Source organism: Salvia hispanica, chromosome 1 (genome assembly GCF_023119035.1).
Source record: "Salvia hispanica cultivar TCC Black 2014 chromosome 1, UniMelb_Shisp_WGS_1.0, whole genome shotgun sequence".
Taxonomy (NCBI): Eukaryota; Viridiplantae; Streptophyta; class Magnoliopsida; order Lamiales; family Lamiaceae; genus Salvia; species Salvia hispanica.
In genome coordinates, this window is record NC_062965.1 from 6,583,364 (window position 1) to 6,608,041 (window position 24,678).

The following is a 24,678-nucleotide window of genomic DNA, read 5'->3' on the forward strand; positions in this document are numbered from 1 at the left end:
GAAAGAAAGAAAGAATGAATGAATGATTGAAAGAGGGAAGGCAACCATTTTGAATGGTTGGATGGTTGTGAGTGCTACACTTATCCATGAATATGAAAAGATAATTTATGCTAGTACAAGCTTGGGGAGTCCCCAATATTTATAGGAAGAATACATTTTCAAGTACCACATTTTTTAATCTAGAATTTTTGAAGAGAGAGAAAAACTATTTGGTGGGATTTGAGTAGAAAGGGAGTTGCTGATGCGACCAACCAAAAATGAGGTGAAATTTCATTGACTGACTGTTGCTTACCATCCCATTCTGGGATTCAGCAATCTACACAAAATTTGGACATTTGTTTTAACATTTAAGCAACCTTTTTCATGAATATTCTTTTAATCTTTTTGGACAATTGATGGTTAGTGTTATAAAGAGAACTAAAATAATATTAGAACTATCCCACATCAGTGTACAAAGAGAACTGAAATCAGTATATAAGTCTCATGGGCCTTCCTATCGCCAATTGATTTTAGGATGAAACTCATGGATTTCTATCACAATTGATTATGGTCTTCATGTAAGTCTGCTTTGCAATCACTATGAGAAAAAGAAAAAGAATTTTTTATTCAATTGGAGAGGCTTATTTTTGCTTCTATAATAGATAAAAGTTATCCATAAATTGACATGAGTTTTAATGCACAATTGATAAAATAAGAGAGATAAAGAAAAAAATGTGAGGAAGTAGTGACTAGTGCTAGTGGATTGTGGGTTCCATATTACTAAAAAATAATGTAGAATTAATATGTTGTTTAAAACTTTTCATATTAAAGATCTAATTTTAATGGACGATTCAAAATGATAAAACTTTTTAAATAAAATTAAAATGCAAAAGGAAGCGTCGCCAAATTAATTTTTTGACTATTTTAAATTGCCTCTCGAAAACCTTTACCTACACAATTTACGATAACTTCTTGATTCTTATTCATGCTAACACTGAAATAATATAAAAAAGTATTCTTCACTTTTATAAACTCTTTCGACACAATTTCTTTTATATTTCTTAAAATTTATATCGGATAAAAAATGGGCACTAATAATAAACAATGGATTACTAGTTCGTATAAAAATCCCACGAGCGTACATTCGTTACTAGTATGGAAATGCTAGCGTCTAGACTTAGCCCCCTAGCTATTAAACTTGCCTTCATAACTATCATTCAATCTATATGTTTGTTTGTTACCAATATTTTTCATGTTTGAATATCGAACGACATAAGTTTTAAATATAATAAGACTATATAATTATTTGCCTATAATAAATATGTGAACTTTCACCCATTTCTCATATTTCCTCTCAACCCTTTTTTAACCAAATACATAGAATTGTTGAATCATCTGATTTTTTCTTTAAAAAAATTTGAAGGATAAATCGAACATGATGGGTCAGAATGCTTATGTGTACCCTGCAATGATGCAGGGCTTACTCGGGCAATGGGGCACCATGAGTGGAAGCGCCCGATGCAACCGAGGATTTCCTTCATCACCGCGTTAATTACACATGGCAATTTGTTGGTGTCGAACTCCTCCACCGCCCGATTCTTACCTACAACGGCATCCACATCCCGTTGCGCCTAGCTTGTGCATCACATCGGGCTTCTTCATCATCTCTGCCATATTATTTACGTATATCTTACTATTGTGTATATATTAATTCTGCTGCATGGTTCTTAAGATTAAAAAATATACATATTATTTTCCATTATTTGCTTTTAATCCGATTATCTCATTGGGCTAGCCCGAAACCCAAAGGTAAATTTGTAACACGATAAAATTCCAACCCGAATAGGGCAAACCGAATGAAGTCATGCCAAGCATAGTAAGTATGTTTAGTCATAAATCTTTCTTGGAACTTTTCAATTTTGCATTTTTTTTTCCGAATATATGTTACAACATTAAATCTTACTTATTATAATATTTAACAAAATATTTTTTCTATAGTTATAAAATAATTATTTGTAGAACAAATCAAATTTTTATCTTCATAATTTACAATCTCAACTTAAAATAGTTGAGAATAAAAAGATACTAAGTTCTTAATGGGTTCGGGGACAAAATAAGAAGAAAAAAAAGGCTTATAGTGAGTATTTTGAAGTTCAATTATTTAGAGGTGATGTATCTAGATCCCGCGGCTTTGTACCAAAAAAAAACATATAATAATTCACCACAATAGTTAATGACATACTCCTCCATGTCCCACAAATAAAGATTTTGGGAAAAGAAATAGATTTTAATATAAAATTAATAAAGTATGTGAAAGATAGAAAAACGATAGTAGTATTTGTAAATAATAAGACTCATATCGTCAATAATGTACTCCAAAATATATACTAAAGTCATTTCCAAAATAAAAATAGGCTAATTTTGTGGGCATATATCATATTGACAAAAATAAACTATTTTTGAAGAAAAGGAGTGTGATTATGTCGAAAAAATCATACAAAGTATATTTGGAGACTTATTAAATTCTAATTTTATCATATAAATTTACTCATGTGAATATATGCAATATATAAGAAATCTAACAAAATACATTTAATTTAATAATATATAATTTTAAAAATAATTTAATTTGAAATATCAAGTAATATACTCCATCGTCTCTTAAAAATAGACAACTTTTGCTATTTTAAAATGTCCCTTAAAAATAAATTAATTATATGTAACAATTTTTTTTTCTTCTCTACTTGCAATACTCTAATAACTTTTTCTTTTCTCTCTCTATTACTTTATTAATTTTGTATTAACACTCGTGTTATTTCAAATGTTGTCTATTTTTTAGGGATGGAGGGAGTACTGTATTTTCAAAGAGAAACACTTTCGACAGTCGTCATATCTCGTGATCTCATCCATCCAAAATTCTTATCCATGAGCCAAGATTTCATTTTAGTTATACAATAAGAGTAGTTCATATTTAAATATATTTATATGTTAAATGAAATACTAAACATAAAACTACAAAAATCTATGAATGTGTTTTTTAGTACTCAGGATTAACCATAATATGTCGAAAGATGATCCGAGCTTCCACTAGTGGCAATTGCACCATCAAGGTGGTGATGGTGTGGGCGATGAAGGAGGCTTATAATCAGGATACTGCAATCACACACAAATATAATAATGGCTTTAGATCGAAATTATACACGTGACATGCATGGATGAATGAAGGAGCTACAAAAAATACGAAAAAACAACTCACATTAGGATATGGCGAAAGTGGCCTTGGTAGTGTAGGGAGGGATTCTTGTTCCGGGACAGAATCTATCACTTCTGCAGTAGGTATAGGGTTTGGCTCGGCTTCAGGTGAGACATCGGTAGCCTCCACGACAGGCTCGGATTTCAAGACATCGCGCTCACCAAGTGCAGGATCCGGGAGGCCCTTGTTATTAGCGGGCAGTGTAGGTAGAATCGCCTTCCCAATTTGCTACAAGAGTTGCGCCAAACAAGGTGAGGCGTGTTAAATGACCATATCAAAGCACGAAATGTCAAACGATGATTACCTGGATATCGTCCACGAGCTCCTTTGGAGCAACCTTGGTGTTTAGAAGCTCTTCAAATTGCTTGATAGTTACCTTTCTATCCTGTGAAAGAAAAGAAAAAAATCCCACAATTAAAGATGTTTGAGTATTCAAACTCAAATCATGAGGAAGTAAGGTTACTACCTCTGCAAATAGGAGTTTCTTGCTGACAAACTGCACAAGAGCAGCTGAACCCAGAACTTGGAGAATTGTTTCAGCCTACAAAAAAAGGAACAATATAAAATCATTTTTGTGATCAAGCATCTATCACCAAAAAAATCAACTTTTTTAATAAATTTCAACCTCTGCAAAAGCAAATAAACCAAGACCAGCAGCAGCTGCAGCAATGCCAAGTGCCACAGGCACACCCTCCTACATATGCAAAACATGAAACGAAACCATGACTTTGAAATCAAACCATCATCAGCATTCATTCAAGTAACTAGTGATGGTGTGGGTAGGAAATATTCACCCCAAAAGTATCAATGACACTAGTGATATCAAACGTCGGAACTATCCAAGGGAGGCCGCTATTCTGCATTTCGAAGATATTGGTAAGTTCCATATGCTTCACGTTCATTCTATTTCTAGCTAGAGAATGGAAAAGTGTGTGAAACTAACCACCCATCCTCTTGATCCTTCCGCACCATCTTTGATTGCGTACGCGGCTTTGAAGCCGTTAGACGCCACCAGCTCCGCCACAATCTCAGCATTCCCATCAAATCTGGCTTCAACAAAACATTACAATACAGATTCACAGAGAATGATCATTCATAATTCCATGGCAAAATAACAACAAGAGCTCAAACTAGTTAACTCTCAAGTAACATTCCACGATTATTTCCAACAAGATCAAGAATTAATCACACTAGCTCTATAACATCTCAAAATTGATTGAATATTAAGAAGTAAAAACACATACTTGTCCAATACAAACAATGTGGTAGTCTGTGGCTCCTTGAACTTGATATTCAGCTTGTTCAAGAACCCCAGCTTGTCATCGCGGTTGAACGGAACCGCCACCGCCTTCTTTTTAAGGCCTCTGAGATTGGGGCTTCCCGTCTGCTTGATCTCGGCCGTCGATCTTATATCAAGCAGCTGAGCATCAGCATCGTCCCCCAATTTGGCATAGGCCGCCTTCGCGCTCTCCACTCCCCACCGCTGCGTATTGCGGAGAATCTGAGCGACCACCAACGGCACCGCCACAACCGCCGCCCCGCCGCCGGCGATTATGGGATTCTCGGCGGCGAAACGGATCACGCCGTCAATTACTCCGCCGACATCGAAATCGGGCTGCTGCTGCTGCAGCGCTTCAGCTGAGGCGGAGGTGAGGAGCGAAGAGAGCAGAGCTAAGCCGGCGCCGAGAGCTCTTTGAGCGGAGGTTGAGTGATTTGTGGTGGTGCATTTTGGGAAAGATTGATTCTTGGAGGGAGAAAGGGTGAGAGATGTGGGAGTCTTGTTGGGGTCTGTTTGGTTGGAGAGAATTGGTATCGGTTTCACTCCAAGTGCGTTCAGGGCTTCCATTTCTTCTACTTGAGCTTCCAACGTTCTGGAAAGTTTTGAAGAGGCCAATTTTTTTTGGGGGGGTGGAGTGCTGAGGTGGAATGCAGTGGAGGAAGATGACCAGTTGGAGATTGCCACGTGGCACAGTGGATGATCAGTTGTTTTCAGATTGTGTGGCTGAGAAACCATGCCTGGGGTTTCTTATCTTTACTTAGAAATTAGTTTTTGTGGTAATAGTAGTAAGAAATGAAGAAAATTGGAACTAAGATATTATGAATTCAAATAAATTGTGAAAAATGGTCAAAATTTAGTACTCCACTTCATGTTATATTTTTAACAAAATTCAAAGAGTAAATTATGAAAGATGGATTTTTTTTACAATTATATATACAGATATGATAACCAATTTAAAATATGTGGTTAAAATGATAATGTTTTTGAATCATTTTTTTCCTAATGTGTTTTAAACCAACTGACACATCGATGTATGCATAATTATTTCTAGCTTTGAAAAGTGTGAGATGGACAAAATTTGACCATTTTTATTGATTTATTTAATAAATTTTCTTTTATTAATTTATTTAATCTTTTCTCAAATCATGATTTTTTATTTAATCTTTTCTCCAACTAGTTAAGACTAAAATCTACTAACAAATTATGCAAACGCACTTAGTTCTGGTACATCAAAATCCACTTAGTTATGCAAATGTACTTTTGGTAAAATCTAGCAAATTATGCGAAAATGGGTTGCATAATTAAATTAGGGTGAACTATAAAATTAATATCAAGAAAATGGAGTTGGCACCTTTTTAGTACTACCTAATATTTAAAAAATTACATTCTTTTAAAAAAAAGTTGCATAAATTTCAAATTCAATCGTAATTTTTAATAGGGATATTGACATCTAATATCACAAAACTTTCAAAAAGTTGAGTTTTTCTCACGAACTTTAAAATTGGTAAATAATATCATGAACTTTACCTCGGGTTTATTTTTTTCCCACAAATGAAAAAATTCCTACAAATAATATTGTGATACGGATTTTTTTTCCGTAATTTCTCGACAACATTTAGAGAATTTCAAGTTTTTCAATATTTGAAAACAGTTTTTCTTGAAGCATATCCTCCAAAATTGTTTTTCAATCTATTAAAATAACATGAATATTTTCATTCATGGGGAAAAATAAATCCGGAGTAAAGTTCATGATATTATTTGCCAATTTTAAAGTTCGTGGGAAAAATCCAACTTTTTAAAAGTTTTTTGATATTAGAGGCCGATATCCCTTTTTAATAATACCCTTCAGTACTTGAGGAATGTATTTGTCTATTTAGCCTAATTTGAGTAGTGAGTTAGAGCACCAAATTGTCATTTTTAAATGTTTTTTTTTTACTTTTGTTGTGATTTTTTTAGGGCAAAAAATATTTGTGATACTTAAAAAATCACAACAGAGGTAAAAAAACATTCAAAAATCACAAGTTTGGTGGTGCTCATCACTCCTCAAGGCTTGAAGGGTAGAATAGTAAAATTCGGACTAAAATCATGCAAACCTGACTCCCTTGAGTCCCTCCGTTCCAGAAAGTTTGTCACAATTTTCAATTTCCTCAATCTTATAAAGTTGGTTACATTTCACTTTTTATTAGCGGACTTAATATTCTACTAACTCATTATCACTCACATTTTATTATAAAGTTAATATATAAAAGTAGGATTCGCGTTCCACTAACTTTTTAACTTATTTTTTATTATATTTTTTAAAAATGTGTGTCTGATTAAAGTGTGTCAAAATTAATACGTAAGATGGGGTGAATACTACTCCCCTCGTCCCTGATTAAGAGTCACACTTTGACCGGACACGAGTTTTAAAAAATGTAAAGAAAAGTTGGTTGAAAAAGTTAGTGGAATGCGGGACCCATTTTTTTATATTGATTTTATAATAAAATATGAGTGAATTGAGTTAGTGGAATGTAGTACCTACTTACTATTTATGATAAAAATGAAGTGTGACTCTTAATTAAGGACGAACCGAAATGAAAAAATGTGACTTTTAATCACGGATGGAGTAGTTATGTAGCTTACTCTTTAAAAAAAATTTTTTTCCTATTAGGCAAGTGACTAGTGAGTGGAGTGCAGGGGTAAATTCGGAAATGTGCATATCCATCAAACATTTGCAGGATGAAGATAAAATGGAAATTGAGAAATATATATCTTCAAAGAGGGGTTTTGATGATAAACCCTAGCTAAACCTCCCAGGTCAGTTATTCCACGAATTCAATTCTCTTCTCAACTGATTCGTGAACACATCACACATAGATTCGATTAGGGATAATTTCTGGTGTTAATTGTTACGATATATTGATATATGTTCCCTGCTAGATAGTTTCAAATTGATTATGGAGCCTAAATTCTTACTTTCCTCGCCCAAATTGCCACCATCAGCTTGTGCTGTCCCATTTTTTCTTTCCTGTACTTCACCCCCACTTCTGAAATGTAAACCGTATGCGAATTTCTGTTTATCAACTACTTGTGGAAATTTAAGCAAGACACCATTTTTGGGTCAGAATTTAGTTTTGAAGGGAAACAATGAATCTCGGACAAACTCGAGGAAATATTTTCCGGTTATCAGAGCTGGTGTTGCGAAGAGGAGGAAGGAGCTTCCGTTTGACAATGTGATTCAGAGGGATAAGAAGCTGAAATTGGTGTTAAAGATTAGGAAGATTTTGATGAGTCAGCCGGATAGGATTATGGCGCTTCGTGAGCTGGGTAGATTTAGAAAAGCTTTAGGGCTGGAAAAAAAGAGGCGGTTTATTGCGTTGTTGAAGAAATTTCCGGCTGTGTTTGAGATTGTGGAAGAAGGTGTTTATTCACTTCGGTTCAAGTTGACTCCGGAGGCTGAGAAACTTTACCTTGAGGAGATGAAGATTAGGAATGAAATGGAGGATTTGTTAGTTATTAAGTTGAGGAAATTGTTGATGATGTCGATTGATAAGCGGATTCTGTTGGAGAAGATTGCTCATTTGAAGACTGATTTGGGGCTTCCGTTGGAGTTTAGGGATACTATATGTCAACGATACCCACAGTATTTCAAGGTTGTTGCAACAGGACGAGGGCCTGCGCTGGAGTTGACTCATTGGGATCCTGAGCTTGCTGTGTCTGCAGCAGAGATTGCCGAAGACGAGAATAGGCTGAGAGAGGTGGAAGAGAGAGATTTGATTATTGATCGTGTGCCTAGGTTCAATAGAGTTAAGCTACCAAAAGGGCTTCATCTTTCGAAAGGTGAGATGAGAAGGATTTCTCTGTTTAGAGATATGCCTTACATTTCGCCTTATTCTGATTTTTCGGATTTGAGGCCTGGTAGCCCTGAAAAGGAGAAGCATGCTTGTGGTGTTGTTCATGAGATCTTGAGCCTCACTCTTGAGAAGAGAACACTTGTGGATCATTTAACCCATTTTCGGGAGGAATTTAGATTCTCCCAACAGCTAAGAGGCATGTTGATAAGGCATCCGGATATGTTCTATATCTCACTCAAGGGGGATAGAGACTCAGTTTTCCTCCGTGAAGCTTATCGTGATTCTGTGTTGTTAGATAAAGACAAGATGCTGCTTATCAAGGAGAAGCTTCGCGCACTTGTTAATGTTCCAAGATTCCCCAAGAGAAATGTTCGAAGGACTGACTCAGGTGAAGCTGAAGAAACAGGGCAAGAAGACATGTCAGATGAAGATGATGGGGATGAGTGGTCTGACATTGACAATTTGGGAAGCGATGAAGATGGCGATGGAGAAGATTATGATGATGAATGGAGCGATGATGATGACGACGACGTGCCTCCAGATTTCAATGATGGACAAGATGAGCCATTGCCTAGTTTAGAAAGAAGCAAACCAACTGGTAGAGTTAATGGCGCAACGAAGAAGAGTGACGATAAAGTCCTTGCTCCTGTTTTCCCAGATGGCACACCAAGAGAACGCTGGTAAATATGAGGTTTATTATGTCTACAGATCAATAGGTCCATCTCAAGGTACTGCTCAAGAATACAAGGAATTAATACACAGGCATTGCTTGTTTTGATCTTGTTGTATCTTTCTTTCAATTAGTTTATATATAAGATGTATTATGTAAAACTTCTTATCCATGTGAAAATGCATCTTACTTTTCTTAAACATGAACATATGATCTTGAAATTTCAGTCTACCTTCTTTTCGAAACTCTATATGCTTTTACTTTGCATGGTTGCATTTTCACATTATGCAGCGTGCTACATTTCCTTGTTCATATAACTATTCTTATTCTAAAGTAAATGTCCACCTCATTGTTCTCTATATGCTATAATGGGCCAAAGTCGTACTACAACATGGATGTATGATTTTCACTTTTGTTAAAAAGAAGCAGAAAGTATATCACCAGTGGAATTTCATTTATTGAAGGATATGGTTCAATAATTGAAAGGGCAAGCTATCATCCCGGTTGAAGTTTGATGGAGTACTTGATATGGAAGTTTCTGAGAGATTTCATGCTAACTCAGATTACCATGCTAAGTTACTAACAAACATATATTCCTCTAGAGTGAAATCTACAATGTCTGATGCTCTAGCTTGATGTTTTGCACCCATCTTCTTAATTTTCTAGCTATGATATTGATGAGTTATTTAATCAAGCTGATTATGGTTCTTATGCCATGTATATTGTGCTGTTTCCTTTTTTATTTGCTCCTACAAAATGGATACGATCTTGTAATAAAAAAAAAGATAATTCTACATTGGCTGCTCTACTTGCTTGTTCTGTTGCCCTACTTTATATGCTTTATTTTCAAAAGTAGACAGTAACATCCATTCAGAATAAGATATGAAATGTTTCTCTGTTTATATGGTACATCTGGCACCAATAATGCACATTATCTATGTGTATGTGTTAGTAAATTCAAATGGGGGGGACCTCAGAATTTGATAACATGGTTTTTCTGTCACTACCTAACAAAATTTACTGTGATTATTAATCTTATAATTCCCCAAATAATCCTTATTTCCTATTTGCTGTTCTGTTGTACAAAAATCATAAATCATAAATTGATGAGCAAAGCTTATTTTGGCTCTGTATATATCTTCTTTAGTTGAATGGGGATCAAACATACTTCCATGGATTCCTCAATACCATGTGTTCCATGTGTTACTAGTTTACTACTGATATCTCTGTGAGGAACACTAACAATCTTTTTTGTTTGTGAAAGTGTGGGGACCTAAAAAATTTGGAAAAAGGGAGAATACCAGGTAAATAAAATAACCTACTTTATCATTCTTTTTTTCTTTGTAGTGCTAACAATGTTGGTTATGTTTGTTCAGGAAAAGTTTTTCCAGAGTGAATGTGAGTGCCATGCAGACGAGGTATTACAAATTTACACGTATTTATTCGACAGAACACAGATTTACAACCAAAACGGCTTTTCTTTCTATATATCACACTATTATTGAATCTTTTTATGATGGGATTTCAGATCTTAGATCTGTTTAATATTCCCATACTCTAACTTATCTGTTGCTTTCAATAGCGGGCAAAAGTAATGAGACGCGGCACCTCTGAAGTTTCTCATATGTAGGTAAATGTAGGTAAAAGCAAATTATATATGTACACCTATCCAAAAACACGAGAATTTTTCTTTTCATATAATGACTCATTGACATGCATGCTTCAACCCAAATTCTTTCAAATGCTTCCATCCACTCAAGCAAGATCAAGGGGTCAAAAGGAATCGAACATGATAAATAATTGAGATAGATGCCTGAGATGCTTCATTCTTGGCTTTGGAGGGTTGACTTCTGTGTCTGAGGGCCATATCATGAATCAAACGAATCTGGTTTGGCCATTCATGTCTAGTACCTAAGATATTTAGGTCCCACCATACTTTTTATCCGAGCCTTCGCAATTTCTCTCGACTTTATGGCTATAAATAGGCTTCTACATTGTTGCATAATGTTTATACCCTCTTCCATAGCTTACTTTCAATGCATTAGGTATATTGTTTGAAAGCTACGATTGCTATTCTCCCTCAAGGGCTTCTGGCCCTTTGCATGCTTAGTTTCTTCAAAAAACGGTATCTAAAAGAATGGTTGTGACCAGTGATGAAACTTGGCCAGGAGGCATTGGGGGAGAAGTAACAATCCATGGTTTTTTGCAGCTTTGCTTTCACTCGTTTTCTACCACTGGAGCTTTTGTTGTCTCTCTCCCTCGAGGGTTTCTGGTATAGTCGTAATGAAGTTAATTACGCCCAGACCTTTGAGGGTTGGAGACAACAGAATCTTTCTGTGGTTCTCTACAGCCTAGGAGATCAAGTTGTATTTCTCATCTTTCGGGGGTGTGTGTTGCGTGCATGCCCGCTTTTCTGCTGGATGTTTATGAACAACTGTTTTTTCAAGAACTGACTGTTGTTGTTTGTAGGGAATGTTGTCGGACAGAGTGCAGGATTCATTCATGGATGATCAAAGATGGAGAATGTATGGAAGTTTGTTTCTTAGATAGTGGCTGAGAATTAAGAACTGGCCTACTTTATTGATTTTCTTTCTATGCAGACAGGTTAATTAGAAGTTGGAACTCGGAATATTGTAGCTTTTGCAGATTTGATATAACATCCCTGCAAAGGAAATTTCCCATTTGTTCTACGCTTAATTGTTTATTAAAAAGCATACAGTTGATGAATCTTATATTCTTATTAGCCCCTACCACTGTTTTTCAAGAACTGACTGTTGCCACAGGTTAAAAAAAAGCACATGGATCTTTAAATAATAGGGTAAATTGTTAAAAGAAATTATAGTATGAGTATAAAGTTTCATTGAATTTTTATCCGTCCTAGTATAATTTTGATTTGCTCTCAACCTATCTTATGGAGTATATTTAAAAATTCAGGTAGTCTACTTATATATTACAACTATAGGTTATGCAATTCCTAACTAATTAGCCATAAGATCAAATATTAGTCACTGAATTTACAAGATTTAGTGATTGAAATAATGTCAGATGAATTATATTTTAAATTAAAAAATTATTAATAAAGAGTCATTTTATCATTTCAAATTGTCCATGATTTATAGATCATTTACTTTATTCCACTTTCATAATGCGAACATCACATTCCACTAACTTTTTATATTCATTATAAAACTAATTACTAAAAATTATTCTCGCATTCCACTCACTTTCTCCATTTACTATTCTTCACAAAGTCAAACAACTTCTTAAAATTCATGCTGACTAAAAAAGACTCTTTAAATGGTGGAGGAAGGGAGTATTTTATTTATGTGTAGATAACATTATTTACCTTATCGGTGGTGGCATCTAGGGGTGTCGAAATAGGTACCTGCGGGTACCCGCTACCTGTTTCGGATAAAATGGTAGTCCCGATACCCGTCCCACACTGAGTCGGGTATAACCTTATACGGGTATCCCGCACCCAAGGCTGCGGATACCCGATCCGCAATAAAAAAAAATTATTTTAAATGTTATTTTTTCTAATATTAAGCTTATTACCATTTTGTTATGTATGCTAACACTTCAATAACTGAATGAGTATTGTTTTTTAGTAGGAAAATGATTAAAGTTCTTGTGTTTCTATGAGGTCTCGATCTATACTATCCAAACATTTTGAAATACAGTTTTCACGTAGTGCAAGAAAGAGATGGAAGAAATGACTAAGAAAGCCTATTCATGGTAAATCAATAATTCAGATTTGCAGACAAATGTTTGATCTTTAATTTTGGTGGCTAACTGGTATAGTCGTACACCGGTATTCTGAGGCTTCTTCTTACATGATCTTTATGCCAAATCCTTCGTTAAAAAATTTATAAATCTTTATGCTAACCGGTACTATAATGGAAGAAATTGTGTTCACTTAAAATTAAAAAAATGTAAAATATTTATATAAATATAGGGTATATCGGGACTAACGGCCCGTAAAATTCAAAATAAGAATACCCAATCCCGCCCGCCCCGTTTCCTGATTCCGTCGGATAGCGGGTATCCGATACCCGACGGGTATTGGGTCATGTAGGGAATTATCCGTTACCCGCTACCCGTTTCGTCACCCCTACTTACATCCATGTAGGAATTTTTAACTATTAATACAATTTTATTGTGGAATAAATAAAAATAAATCTAAATTTTATGGTAATTTTTTTAGCCAATTTTAAAAATTACATTATGGATCAAAATATGACCAATTTCATTATTTTTTCGATAATTTACCAGATTCTCTCCTGTTTTCTTTTAACGATGAGGTATTTTTTTTTCAATTTATGTATTCTAAAATCAAATTTAATTTAGAAAAGTTAAATTTTATGTGCAAAATCAGATAGTATATAAGAACAAAATGAGTTCAATTCAATAAAAAAAATGCAAATTTGGTAGGCGATTATTCCTAAAAGAGAATAATTCACAATTTAACATAAAACAAATCATAAAAAGAGAATAACAAAGATCTGATTCTTTATCTTCAGTTGGGATAACCTTATCCACAAACAGAAAGACAAAATCTCTATTACAGCACATCTCTCTCTCTCCATGTTAACTCCCTCCAAATTTGTTTACCAACCGCCATGTCTTGAGCTGCAGACGACTCTTTGCCAATAAAGAATAGATTCTGAGCTTAAATGGAAGCCATAAATACATTTCATCACTTACCAAATAGAAATTTCACCACCAAATTCAGCCAACTAAAATCTGCAGCAGTGTGTGGTGTTGACACTGCTTCTCCTCCGCCTTCAATTCCCAACATATTGTCCAACCTTTCTTCCCTCAGTACAGCCAAAGCAAGACATGCCCAGATCATAAAAATGCCAAATGAGGAAGATTTAGACATCAAGGTGCAGTCTTTGATCACATCCTATTTGGAGCTCCAAGACTTCCACTCTGCAGCCATGGTGTTCTTCCTTGATTTGGAGCACAACTACTTGCACTGGAACACTTTCTTGGAGGATTTCAAGAATAAAGGTGGAGACCCCACTGAGATTCTCCAAGTTTCTGCTGAATTACACAATATGGGAGTGGTTTTTGGGAGTGAAAATCTAATCATGCTTCTCAAAATGTGTGCCAACCTGAGGGATTCATGGCTAGGCCTGGAGATTCATGTCTGCCTAATCAAGAGAGGCTTTGATCAAGATATGCATGCAAAGGCTGCATTGATGAACTTCTATGGGAGCTGTTGGGGCTCGGATTCAGCCAAAAAGGTGTTCCATGAAACATCGGATCACACATCTCTGTTGTGGAATGAAGCTGTTTTGGTGGCTCTGAGGAATGAGGAATGGTTTAAGGGTGTCGATGTCTTTCGACGTATGCAGTTTTCGTCCACGAAGGTTGACAGCAATGCTTTCACCATTACTAGAGTTCTTCAAGCTTGTGGGAAGATGGGAGCTCTTGATGAGGGGAAGCAGATACATGGATACATCCTGAGAAAAGCAATCGAATCGAATTTATCCATATGCAACTCACTCATCTTTATGTACTCGAAAAATGGCAATGTGGAACAAGCACGAGCTGTATTTGATCTAATGCAAAATCGAAACCTATCTACGTGGAACGCAATCATCTTCGGTTATGCAGCACATGGTCATCTTGACGATGCATGGGAGCTATTGCGTGAAATGGAAACTTACAATATTAAGCCGGATATCGTCACTTGGAACAGCCTTCTATCTGGGCATCTTCATCATGGATCATGCCAAGAAGTGCTCAACATCTTACAGCATATGCAGAATGGGGGTTTTAAACCAAACAACAGGTCCACTACCGCGGTTCTTCAAGCTGTGAGTGAGCTCCATTACCTCCCCATTGGAAAGGAAATTCATTGCTATGTTATAAGAAATGGGATTGATTCTGATCTTCATGTAATGACTTCATTGTTAGACATGTATGTGAAGAATGGTGACTTAAATAGTGCTCGAGCTGTTTTTGATGGCATGGTGTGTAGAAACGTCTTTGCTTGGAATGCGATGATTTCTGGATATTCATTCAAGGGGGATTTTGAGAAAGCTGACAAACTCATGAAGCTTATGAAGGGAGAGGGAGTCGAGCCAGATCTAGTCACATATAACAGCATGGTGTCTGGCTACTCAGTGGCAGGGCGAATTGATGAAGCCCTCGACATGATGAAGCAAATTAAGAATTCTGGGTTAGCTCCCAATGTGGTGTCATGGACTGCTCTTATATCAGGTAGTTGCCAAAACGGATACCACAGACAAGCGCTAGACTTTTTTTACCAGATGCAAGCAGAAGGTGTGAAGCCAAACTCGGCTACTATTGCAACCTTATGTAGAGCTTGTGCAGGCTTGTCTCTTCTGCAGAGGGGAAAAGAGGCGCACTGCATTAGTATTAGAAATGAATATGTAGAAGACGCGTTTGTGTGTACGTCCCTGATCGACATGTATAGCAAGTGTGGCAGTTTGGAGACTGCTTACCGTGTTTTTCAGGCAGCCGAGAATAAAACATTAGCTTCCTGGAACTCCATGATGATGGGATTCTCTTCGTATGGCCATGGGAAGGAAGCGATCTCTCTGTTCCACAGAATGCGGGAAGAAAAGAAAATCCAGCCAGATCCCATAACCATGACAGCTCTGCTCACAGGATGCAAGCATTCTGGTTTGATTGATGAAGGATGGAGACTCTTCGACAGCATGGAGACAGAATACAGGATAACTCCAACCATTCAACACTATTCCTGCATGGTGGATCTTCTTGCAAGGGCAGGATATCTTGACGAAGCATGGGATTTCATCAGTCAGATGCCAGTAGAGCCCGATTCAACAGTATGGGGCGCGATTCTTGGATCTTGTCGAACCCATGGCAGCCTCCAGCTGGGAGAGATTGCTGCAAAGCAACTCTTCAAATTAGAACCAGAGAATCCTGCTAACTATGTGCTGTTGATGAACATGTATACAGCTTCAGAAAGATGGGATGATGTAGACAGGGTCCGAGATTTGATGGAACGTCGTTCCCTGAAAATAGGAAATGTCTGGAGCTGGATAGAAATCAACAACACAGTCCATGTTTTTTCAGCATCAGGGAAGCCACATCAAAGAGATGGAGAAGTCTATTTTGAACTGTATCATCTAGTATCTGAAATCAAGAGCATGGGATACTTACCAGACACCAAATGTGTGCATCTGAACACTGACGACGAGAGGGAGAAGGAGAAGGCACTGCTTTCTCATACAGAGAAAAGAGCAATCACATTCGGCCTGATCCAAACAAAGACCAATACACCAGTCAGGGTGATCAAGAATACAACAATTTGTGCAGACTGCCACACCTTTGCCGAATACACTTCCCTGTTAAGAAAGCGCGAGATCATCCTCAAAGATGGCATACGGTTTCACCATTTTAAAGAAGGCAAGTGTTCCTGCAGAGGGTTGTTGCGATGAAACCTTGTAAATTGTTAACTGAAACGAGCAAGAGACAATGAGTTGTTGCGATGAAACCTTGTAAATTGTTAACTGGAACAAGCATGACAATTGTCCCTGTACATACCAAGAGGTGGAGATTACAGCTGTGAATATACAAAATTCTTTGTATCATTTTTGAGATGATGACATTTCCTGTGCTTTTATATGCAAGCTCGGTGCCAAGTAAAAACAGAAAAACGAAAATGGCAAAACCTGAATTGTAATCAAATTACAATAAGTTTGGGGTGATTTTTGAATAATTATGAACAGAGTGACAGCAAGAGCATCCATGCTGAATCGAGGCGAGAGAGAGAGAGAGAAACTGAAGAAAACATTCAACAGGGAAATAAATTGTGAAAGCTATTCTCTAAGAATACATGACTAATTGTTCAATATACAACAGTATCATCAAAATGGAAAAGTCGATACAAGTAATAAAATTGATCTTACAATGAGAAGACAAAAACAAACAGAATTTAGCCAAAACATTATTTGCGATGTCATTTTCCTTCGGCGGCCTTTCTCTTGCGTATCTCAAAGGCAGTATTGAATATCCCATACGTAGGCTCGTTGCAAACAAAGCACTTCTTATTTTTTGCATGATGCTGTGTGAAAAATAAAACACCATCATAAGCAAAAAAGTAGATTCATTTTGATTCTCTGTTATTTTGTAGAAATAAGATAAGATAAAAGCATATCTTGCTCAAGGAAAGATCAAATTATAGTACCTTCAACGCACAATGCTCGCAGAAATAGTGCTTGCACTTGGTCACGACAGCATCCACAAAAGGCTCCCTACAAATGAAGCAAGCGAATGGCAGTGCGTTCTCATCTTCCTCATCACTTGTTGCAGGACTATCGTCGTCATCATCATCACCACCCTTATTTCGCATAGCCATTTTTCTAGCCCTCGCCTTCTCCTTTTCATCCCACTCCTGCTCAAGCTGCCAACCTGACTTGTAATCGCCTCTATCGTGCATAAACTTGCACGAATCTCCATAACCACAGTAGCCAGTTTCTTTATAGTCTTTACAAATGTCAGGCTGATAGTCAAACCTTGCCGACACTCTTATGTGGGCAGATGCCCTCAGAGGTCCATGAGCTCCACCGGCCTTTTCGCTGGCAACAGTATGCTCTCTCCGGAATCCAGCCTTATAATCTGTATACCCATGTAAACCTTTATACAACTTCTCGTCCCCAGCACTCTTGTTCTTGCCCTTCAATGCCGCTTCAGCTTGCTTCAGAACACGCTCTCTAATCGCCCGGGCATCCCTTGAGAAGTCGGTCTCTGTCTCTAAAGTGGCAGTCGCCCTACTATCATTTTGGACCTGAATTTCTCTGGATGACTCATACTCAAAGACAGATTCTTTCTGTTTTTCAGGCTCAGACCCTTTCGAAGTCTTCAACGGACCACTAGAAAAGAGCAGCTTGTTGTCAGCTGCAGCCTGTTTCTTCTTATACACCACTGCGCTCCCAGAGTTAGAATCTTCTTCTTCGCCTTCCGCCTCTTCAACGGCGGTTCGTTTCCTAATGTTCTTCCCCTTTGATGGCTTCCTAAAGAAATTGCACACTGGAAACGAGATCATTTCAGCACATGAATATCTCTAATTTGGGAAAAAATTGTCAAATCTATTCGGATTTCTCCATTGAATACAGCTGACTTTAGTTTAAAACAAAAAACATCTACTCCATTATGCATCAAAATCAAATACTCTAACAATTAGAAGCTTCAAAATCGATATCAGTGAAACCAGTGCATAAAATTTGAGGAAATAATAATACAGTGCCATTCCCCTTTGACAATTACACTACCGAAACCCTAACTGCGTAACAAAATACTGAATTCACTCGCAATTCCCACACAAACTCCACATTCAAAGGTAGAGAATAACATACGAAATTCGAGCTACTAGATAACGATCCAAATCAACTTGGCTATGAATTAGAAACATAAACAAACGAACAAAATCAAACATAAGCATTGAATCTAGGCAAAAAAAAAAAAAGGAAATTCAAACACACGCCTTCGTGCATATAAATCTAAATTGCTACTACGGAAAACAAATTATCAGAACTCACCGTTAGAACCCTCACCGGTGGCGGCGGCGCCTCCATCAGCTTCCTCTCCCGCCATAACCGCGATTTCCTCTTTGTTCTTCGTTGCAGCTTATTTTCTTCTATTCTCTCTCCTATTTCCACTCTTGCCATGTAATGGGCCTGGGTTACTTCAATTAAATAATAATGGGCTCTCCAAACGAGCTCAGTATGTCGGTTTATGTATTGTTTGGGTTTAATTAATTAGTAGTACCCTTTTTAAAATAAATTTTTAAGTTGTGTGTTGGATTCTAATATTATGTCTTAAAGCTATAATGTATTGAATCATGATATTATTATTCTATATTTACAAATGAAATATTATTTAGTAAATTAAGTGTGGTTTGCCAATCACTTACTCATGTTGGTCTATTTAAAAAAAAAATCTATTTTTAGTCATGGTAAGTTACAAATTATATTTTCACGAGTCATGAGATTGTAGTCTACAGTGATGACGAGGTTGATGTTACTTTTGATTTGTTATTATATTATTTACTAAAAATTTTCTAGAGTTTAGGAATTATAATTGATCGGTTCAAATTCTATATGTTCATTTATTATTTATTATTACTATTTGGTATATTGTTTAAGATTTATAGATTTTTCATTTATATTTAATGGAATTTATATAATTTATTGATATATCTATATTTAAATTACTAAAGGTAGTGTACATAATTAGAATTGAGTTGAGTTTGATTTATTCATTAGATAATATATTATTGTTCAATATTTTTACTTATTTGATTTTTTAGGCTCCTCAAAATATTATAATATTTGAATAAATTATCATATATTAATTTTTAAAATTTGGCTAAAATGAATAATATATTGATTGTGAAATTTTATTTCGGTGTTAGTTTGCCCCTGTTAGTCTATTTTTGAAAAGATATATTTTTGGTCATGGTCAATTGTATGTTGTATTTTCAAAAGTTACAGAAAATTTTGTTTAAAATGACGAGGTTGACGCTTGCTTTTGATTCTCTTATCATGTTTACCAAGAAGTTTTCTTTAGATTAAAACTATTACTATAATTTATTGATTTATGATATTAGTATTCTATCTTGATGGATGTAATGTTTTGAACATTACTTACTAATTGTCACTATTTGTAATAAAATTTAACTTTAATAATTAATATTATAATATTTAATTATAGTATAATTAAAGTGTGGTTGAATTATAGTACTTTAATCTATTTTTTTAAACAATTATTTATTTATGAAAACGTATAATTTTATTAAAATACTCTATTCATTTTATCGATGATAAAAAAAATATAAAAAAATTAACTAATTAAAATTGACAACGTGTAAACCTTTTTGAAAAAATCAGTCTTCAGTTGTGGATAATTATATGTTGCTTTATCTAGAGTCACAAGCCGTGAGGTCTGGAAATTTTAGTTTGTGGAGATGAAAATGATAGTTGAGTGATTCTACTATTAATGTTGTTTACAAAGAACTAATTCAAAATTTATGAACGTTTGTTGTTGTTTTAATAAGTTCTTTTGTTTGCACTTATAAATACCTATGTCTTGTTGATCGAACGAAATCATGAACTATTCATTCGTTCAAATTATTTGATTTTTTTTCTATTGGATTTAGTAGAACATTTTCCTTTATTAGTCTATCTTATTCTATTTCATCCACACATCTCCTATTTTGTTATTTCTTTTATTTAATATTACTACATTCATGTATTCAAATTATATAAAATGTATGATGAGTATGAAATGTTTCATTTAGAGTATGTCGAGAGAAGTACAAATTTATTTTTGTTATTGTTTATAATTTTTTAATTGTTTATAATGTTATGAATATTTTTTATAATTAGTTTATAGGGGCATGTTAGGATGCCACCACCCCTTAAAATAACACCATACCACCTTTCTTAGCCAATCATTTGTACACGTGGACGAATAATAAGCTGCCACGTGGCAAAAAAAGACCCCCAAAAAAGACGGCCAACAATTTGTTGGTCTTTATACAACAATTTTTCTTGTCCAGCAATATCCGACACACTATACAACAATCTATAGATTGTTGTGTATTGTTTGTAATATTGCTGTGTAGTGTTTATAGTATTGCTGTATAAATGGTGTCACGGTGTCACTTTAAGAGGGGTTGTCATTTTAACACAAATCTTAGATTATATTCTTATCTGTAAATATATTTTTAAATTATTTACTCTATATTTTTATTTTAATATATTTATCTATGAATATATCTTTATTATTTGAAAATCTTTTGTCCCGTGTGTAGCACGGGAGTAAATCAATTAATGGTTACGATGTCTCTATTCTTTTTTTTCTTTTTGAAGAGTTCTGAAATCCATTTTCAGGCATCAATTTGTAGTCATATACTCATATGGATCCGATTCGACTTCCTTGTATAAAGAAGATATAAAAGATGTGGTCTAACTTTAATTGACAAATTTGTATCTCATCATTCGTTTGGGAATGAGGCAAACATAGCTTTCGGGGCTCGGGTTCAAGTGGTTCTTCGAGGCTAATGGATTCAAGTTCAAGTCTACCAGGACACAATCTTTACATTTCTATTTACTTACCGATGAAAAAATAGAAAAATCTCTCCCTTTCAATTCAAATCATTCCTTCTTTTTCATCATGATACAAAAACAATGGAGCAAAACATGATAGAATTTTTTTTATAGATAAGGTTGAGACTGAAATGATGGATTTAAAGGAATATATTTTCGTATCCCTCGTTTCCCTATACCCTTTGAAATGATGGTTTGGATTAAGGTTATGTTACAATTGCTTAGTTATATATATGCATACCCCATGTACTTCCAAAAAAATGATACAATCAACTACATAATCATGTGATTTATACTTTCTCTTTCACTAAATCTAGGAGAAATAGTACAAGCTTATCTACGAAGATACTCAATTTTATGGAAAAGGACCTTAGTTCACGAGGGAAACATCAAGTCATTCAAAACAAACCACTTTACTATCTTACTATTTGAGGCCAAATCAATAAAGCGATTTAGCTAATGGAATACCCAAAAATGAAGAAACAAGATGAACCAGTCGAAGAAAACGACACTAAATATCTATCTTTATCCAAGCATGTTATCTCCACCTACAACTAAATGAAAGTGATACAAGCCAAAAACAAAATGATGAAAAATTATCATGATAAACGAAAGAAATCATTGACAATACGAAAGTTCCAACATTTGGGCCGACCTAGTCGGTCGAGTGAACGATCCCATGACTGAGAGAAACACAGTTCGACAAAAATCACCTCGGAATCACCCAATAAAAGACTAGGAACGATCCCGAGAAGCACAAAACATGTACATTTCACATATACATATACACATAGCCTTGTAATTTGCAAAGAGGCAAGAGATTCACAAACAATTTGTACATACATGGATGCATTCTTGGTCTACTAGGAATAACTTACTCCATCAGAAAACATACAGACTCGCAACAAGAGGAGAGGCAAACTGTCCTAGAGTGTCCAAGAAAACCCGACAAAATCTTGATGGCAACGAAGGATTTCGTTGGAATGGCCTATCAAAGTAGAGTAGGTGGTTGGCTGGTGGAAACTAGTCCTCTCATTGCCATTCTTTCGGAGACATCAGCCAAAGACTTGAGGTTGCAGTTGATTAGGGCTTTCACGAAGTAGCACGTTTCGTCTTGAGTATTCCCATTGGGCACATCCACAACAAATGATTCAATAACTTTTGTCCCTTCAGTCCCATCAATTACATCGGGATGGACTGTGATTATTGACGAGTAATTCTGCAAGATCCGGTAGTTTTTAAGCATTTTGATTATGCAAGGTTATAACAAAACATATTTAATGTTCTAATCAATCTCCTACATTTGATGGTTCTCATCGATCTTCCACAAGTTGTTTGTTTGTGAATTATTATCGAACTACCATTGAGCTACATACTCCGAAATATGAGCAGAACAGAACAAGATGTACCTTAAGTCTATGATCACCACCAACAAACTTGACTCCAAGTATATGTTCTTGATCATCGAGCATTTCCAACCTCTCGGTGCTCGTTGTTGCAGGGAGTCCTGACTTCACATTGACCTCTCTAACACTCCCAATCTTCAGATCACCTTGAACAATGCACCGACTAACAAAGGGCTTGTACTTCTGTGGCTGATCGAATCTCCTAACCAACGACCAAACCTAAACAAACACATAGAAGTCAGTCTTGATACCTAAGTCAATTTAGAAGCCATCTAACCATAAAACAAGATGAACCGCATCAATTCACATTCAAACAAAACATCAATTTCTCAGCAGTCCAGTTTTGCATAAGGGCTTAGGGTGATTTTCACCCCTTTTCTTCTCATTCAATGAATCAGCTATCCTGTTTCTATCGAAGAGAAGCCAAGGAAACCAAATCACCAAAGCATATCTTTCACTAAAGATTTGAGCTTTTCACCATTCATCTTTAAACTAGCAATACACAAGATCCAAATTCACCTATAATTTACATTTTAAAACTAGTATCCCAAAAAAACAAGGGATCAAGATCAAATTTTCAACACCTGGGCCTAAATTAGATACCAAATAAAAAATTCCAAGAAATATCAGTCAAGCCATAAGTTTTCATCAAAGCCCATATCTTTGATCTCACACAAAGGCCAACATATATCAAGAAGAAGAAAAAAATCAAGAATCCAGAGAGAGAAAAGCAAAAACACAGAGGCCCACAACTCATCACTGCAATTCAAAGCTAAAAAATTCAATCCCAAGAAATTGAGAAAATAAAGATCTAATCTTTACAAAAGAAAAACACAGTATTGTGCAAGAATTTACAATGTCAACTGGCGCCTTGATGTGCTTGACCACGCAAGAAGAGCACTGATGCTCGCAGGGCTGATGCCGGTGGTATCTACTCACACACTCTGCCTCCATTTTTTCCCTCGAAATTCCACAAATTCAATAGTCAAGAAGCAATTTTGGGGATGAAAAAAGGATTAACGAAGCCTTGAATTAAAAGTGTGAAAGTGCATGAATCTAGATTGTGTTGTGCGTTATATTAAATGGGGAGTGTCACCATCAGCGTGCACCGACCCGGCCCACCACGGATGACCAAAAGCGCTTTTAAGCCAAGCTTTTTTCATTTACAAAATTATCTTTCAATTTGATATTTTCTCAACCATTGACAATTATGGATCTTGTCATGACCTTTAGTGTGGAAAATGATTTGGATGAACATTAGGGTTCGGTTATTGGTTGATCGATATAGTATTCATTAATGGGGAACAGTTTTGTTGGATAGCTAGCTTTTCTAGTGATTTCTACAATTTAATTACTGTCTTTCATGTGACAGCATTTATGAAACTTCGTTGTATTTAAATATTCAATCCACTTTTATGAAAAATATGTATGTTTGGTAGTGGACAATGCAAATTTAAATATAAAATTAATGTAGATATTAGAAAGAGTTATAGAAATATGATTGGAATATTGTAGTAGAAAATGTGACATGTCTTATTAGAGAGAAATTTACCAAAATTAAAGCCGGAATGATTTTTGTTATGAATCAAATTGCAAAAAAATATTGGTTGCAGGGCAATATATTTTTATAAACGATCTCATATGAGGAAACACCGGTGAAAGTCTGTAATGTGCTGAAGATGTATGAGTCGTGTAGAATAATGGATTTTTTTATACGATGAAATTTACCAAAATTGAAGTTGGAATGATTTTTATTATGAAATAGTTTGAAAAAAAATTAAATTATTGGTCGCAAGGGATGCAATATTTTCTATAAACGATCTCATATAATGAAACATTGGTGAAAGCCTGAAAGGTGTTGAAGATGTTTGAGTCAGGTAAAATAACAATTTTTTGTTTATATGAGGTGATTTTTTTTCTTTTATTTTTGTTGTTAATGTTGCTCATTTATCATTTCTATATTTTATAATTTATTGGGTGTTCTCATTTTATTACTTTATATGTTACTAGGATATGAAAATATACGAACAATGTCTAAATGATAAGCACCTTCCATGAACAATTCTTTCAAAGAGATAAAGTGTTTAGATATTTTATAACAATCCATCATGTGTATGTAGATTTGGCATCACATGAAAAACAACGAGT

At 35.4% G+C, this 24,678-nt stretch overlaps 5 protein-coding genes across 16 annotated transcripts; 2 read left to right on the forward strand and 3 right to left on the reverse strand.

Annotated features, from left to right (window-relative positions):
- Window positions 1–2,905: 2,905 nt before the first annotated feature.
- LOC125212193 (rhodanese-like domain-containing protein 4, chloroplastic) lies at window positions 2,906–5,121 on the reverse strand. Its single transcript, XM_048112290.1, has 8 exons — window positions 4,477–5,121; window positions 4,176–4,278; window positions 4,027–4,089; window positions 3,858–3,926; window positions 3,699–3,773; window positions 3,537–3,617; window positions 3,236–3,460; window positions 2,906–3,132 (listed from the first exon to the last, which is right to left on the reverse strand). The coding sequence occupies exons 1-8, from the start codon at window positions 5,076–5,078 to the stop codon at window positions 3,085–3,087; spliced, it is 1,266 nt and encodes a 421-aa protein (XP_047968247.1). The 5' UTR covers window positions 5,079–5,121; the 3' UTR covers window positions 2,906–3,084.
- A 2,131-nt stretch (window positions 5,122–7,252) lies between these two features.
- Window positions 7,253–11,741, forward strand: LOC125223823 (protein WHAT'S THIS FACTOR 1 homolog, chloroplastic). Of its 12 annotated transcripts, none has more exons than XM_048127159.1 (6): window positions 7,253–9,072; window positions 10,279–10,318; window positions 10,391–10,432; window positions 10,597–10,644; window positions 11,484–11,539; window positions 11,615–11,741. In XM_048127159.1, exon 1 carries the CDS (start codon window positions 7,448–7,450, stop codon window positions 9,026–9,028), a length of 1,581 nt encoding a protein of 526 aa, XP_047983116.1. In that variant the 5' UTR covers window positions 7,253–7,447; the 3' UTR covers window positions 9,029–9,072; window positions 10,279–10,318; window positions 10,391–10,432; window positions 10,597–10,644; window positions 11,484–11,539; window positions 11,615–11,741. The 12 variants fall into 12 exon arrangements, 10 of the variants coding, with proteins under 10 accessions (XP_047983116.1, XP_047983141.1, XP_047983125.1 ...); XM_048127184.1 differs by having other exon boundaries at window positions 11,619–11,741; XM_048127168.1 differs by having other exon boundaries at window positions 10,597–10,640.
- Window positions 11,742–13,672: 1,931 nt separating this feature from the next.
- On the forward strand, window positions 13,673–16,606 carry LOC125222763 (pentatricopeptide repeat-containing protein At4g01030, mitochondrial). The gene has a single exon (XM_048125557.1). The coding sequence runs from the start codon at window positions 13,688–13,690 to the stop codon at window positions 16,451–16,453; it is 2,766 nt and encodes a 921-aa protein (XP_047981514.1). The 5' UTR covers window positions 13,673–13,687; the 3' UTR covers window positions 16,454–16,606.
- Window positions 16,607–16,821: 215 nt separating this feature from the next.
- LOC125222770 (zinc finger CCCH domain-containing protein 1-like) lies at window positions 16,822–18,667 on the reverse strand. The gene is made up of 3 exons (XM_048125570.1): window positions 18,554–18,667; window positions 17,203–18,044; window positions 16,822–17,079 (listed from the first exon to the last, which is right to left on the reverse strand). The coding sequence occupies exons 1-3, from the start codon at window positions 18,606–18,608 to the stop codon at window positions 16,975–16,977; spliced, it is 1,002 nt and encodes a 333-aa protein (XP_047981527.1). The 5' UTR covers window positions 18,609–18,667; the 3' UTR covers window positions 16,822–16,974.
- Window positions 18,668–21,726: 3,059 nt separating this feature from the next.
- Window positions 21,727–23,587, reverse strand: LOC125201150 (abscisic acid receptor PYL3-like). Its single transcript, XM_048099155.1, has 3 exons — window positions 23,386–23,587; window positions 22,534–22,749; window positions 21,727–22,343 (listed from the first exon to the last, which is right to left on the reverse strand). The coding sequence occupies exons 1-3, from the start codon at window positions 23,482–23,484 to the stop codon at window positions 22,116–22,118; spliced, it is 543 nt and encodes a 180-aa protein (XP_047955112.1). The 5' UTR covers window positions 23,485–23,587; the 3' UTR covers window positions 21,727–22,115.
- Between the last annotated feature and the right edge of the window lie 1,091 nt (window positions 23,588–24,678).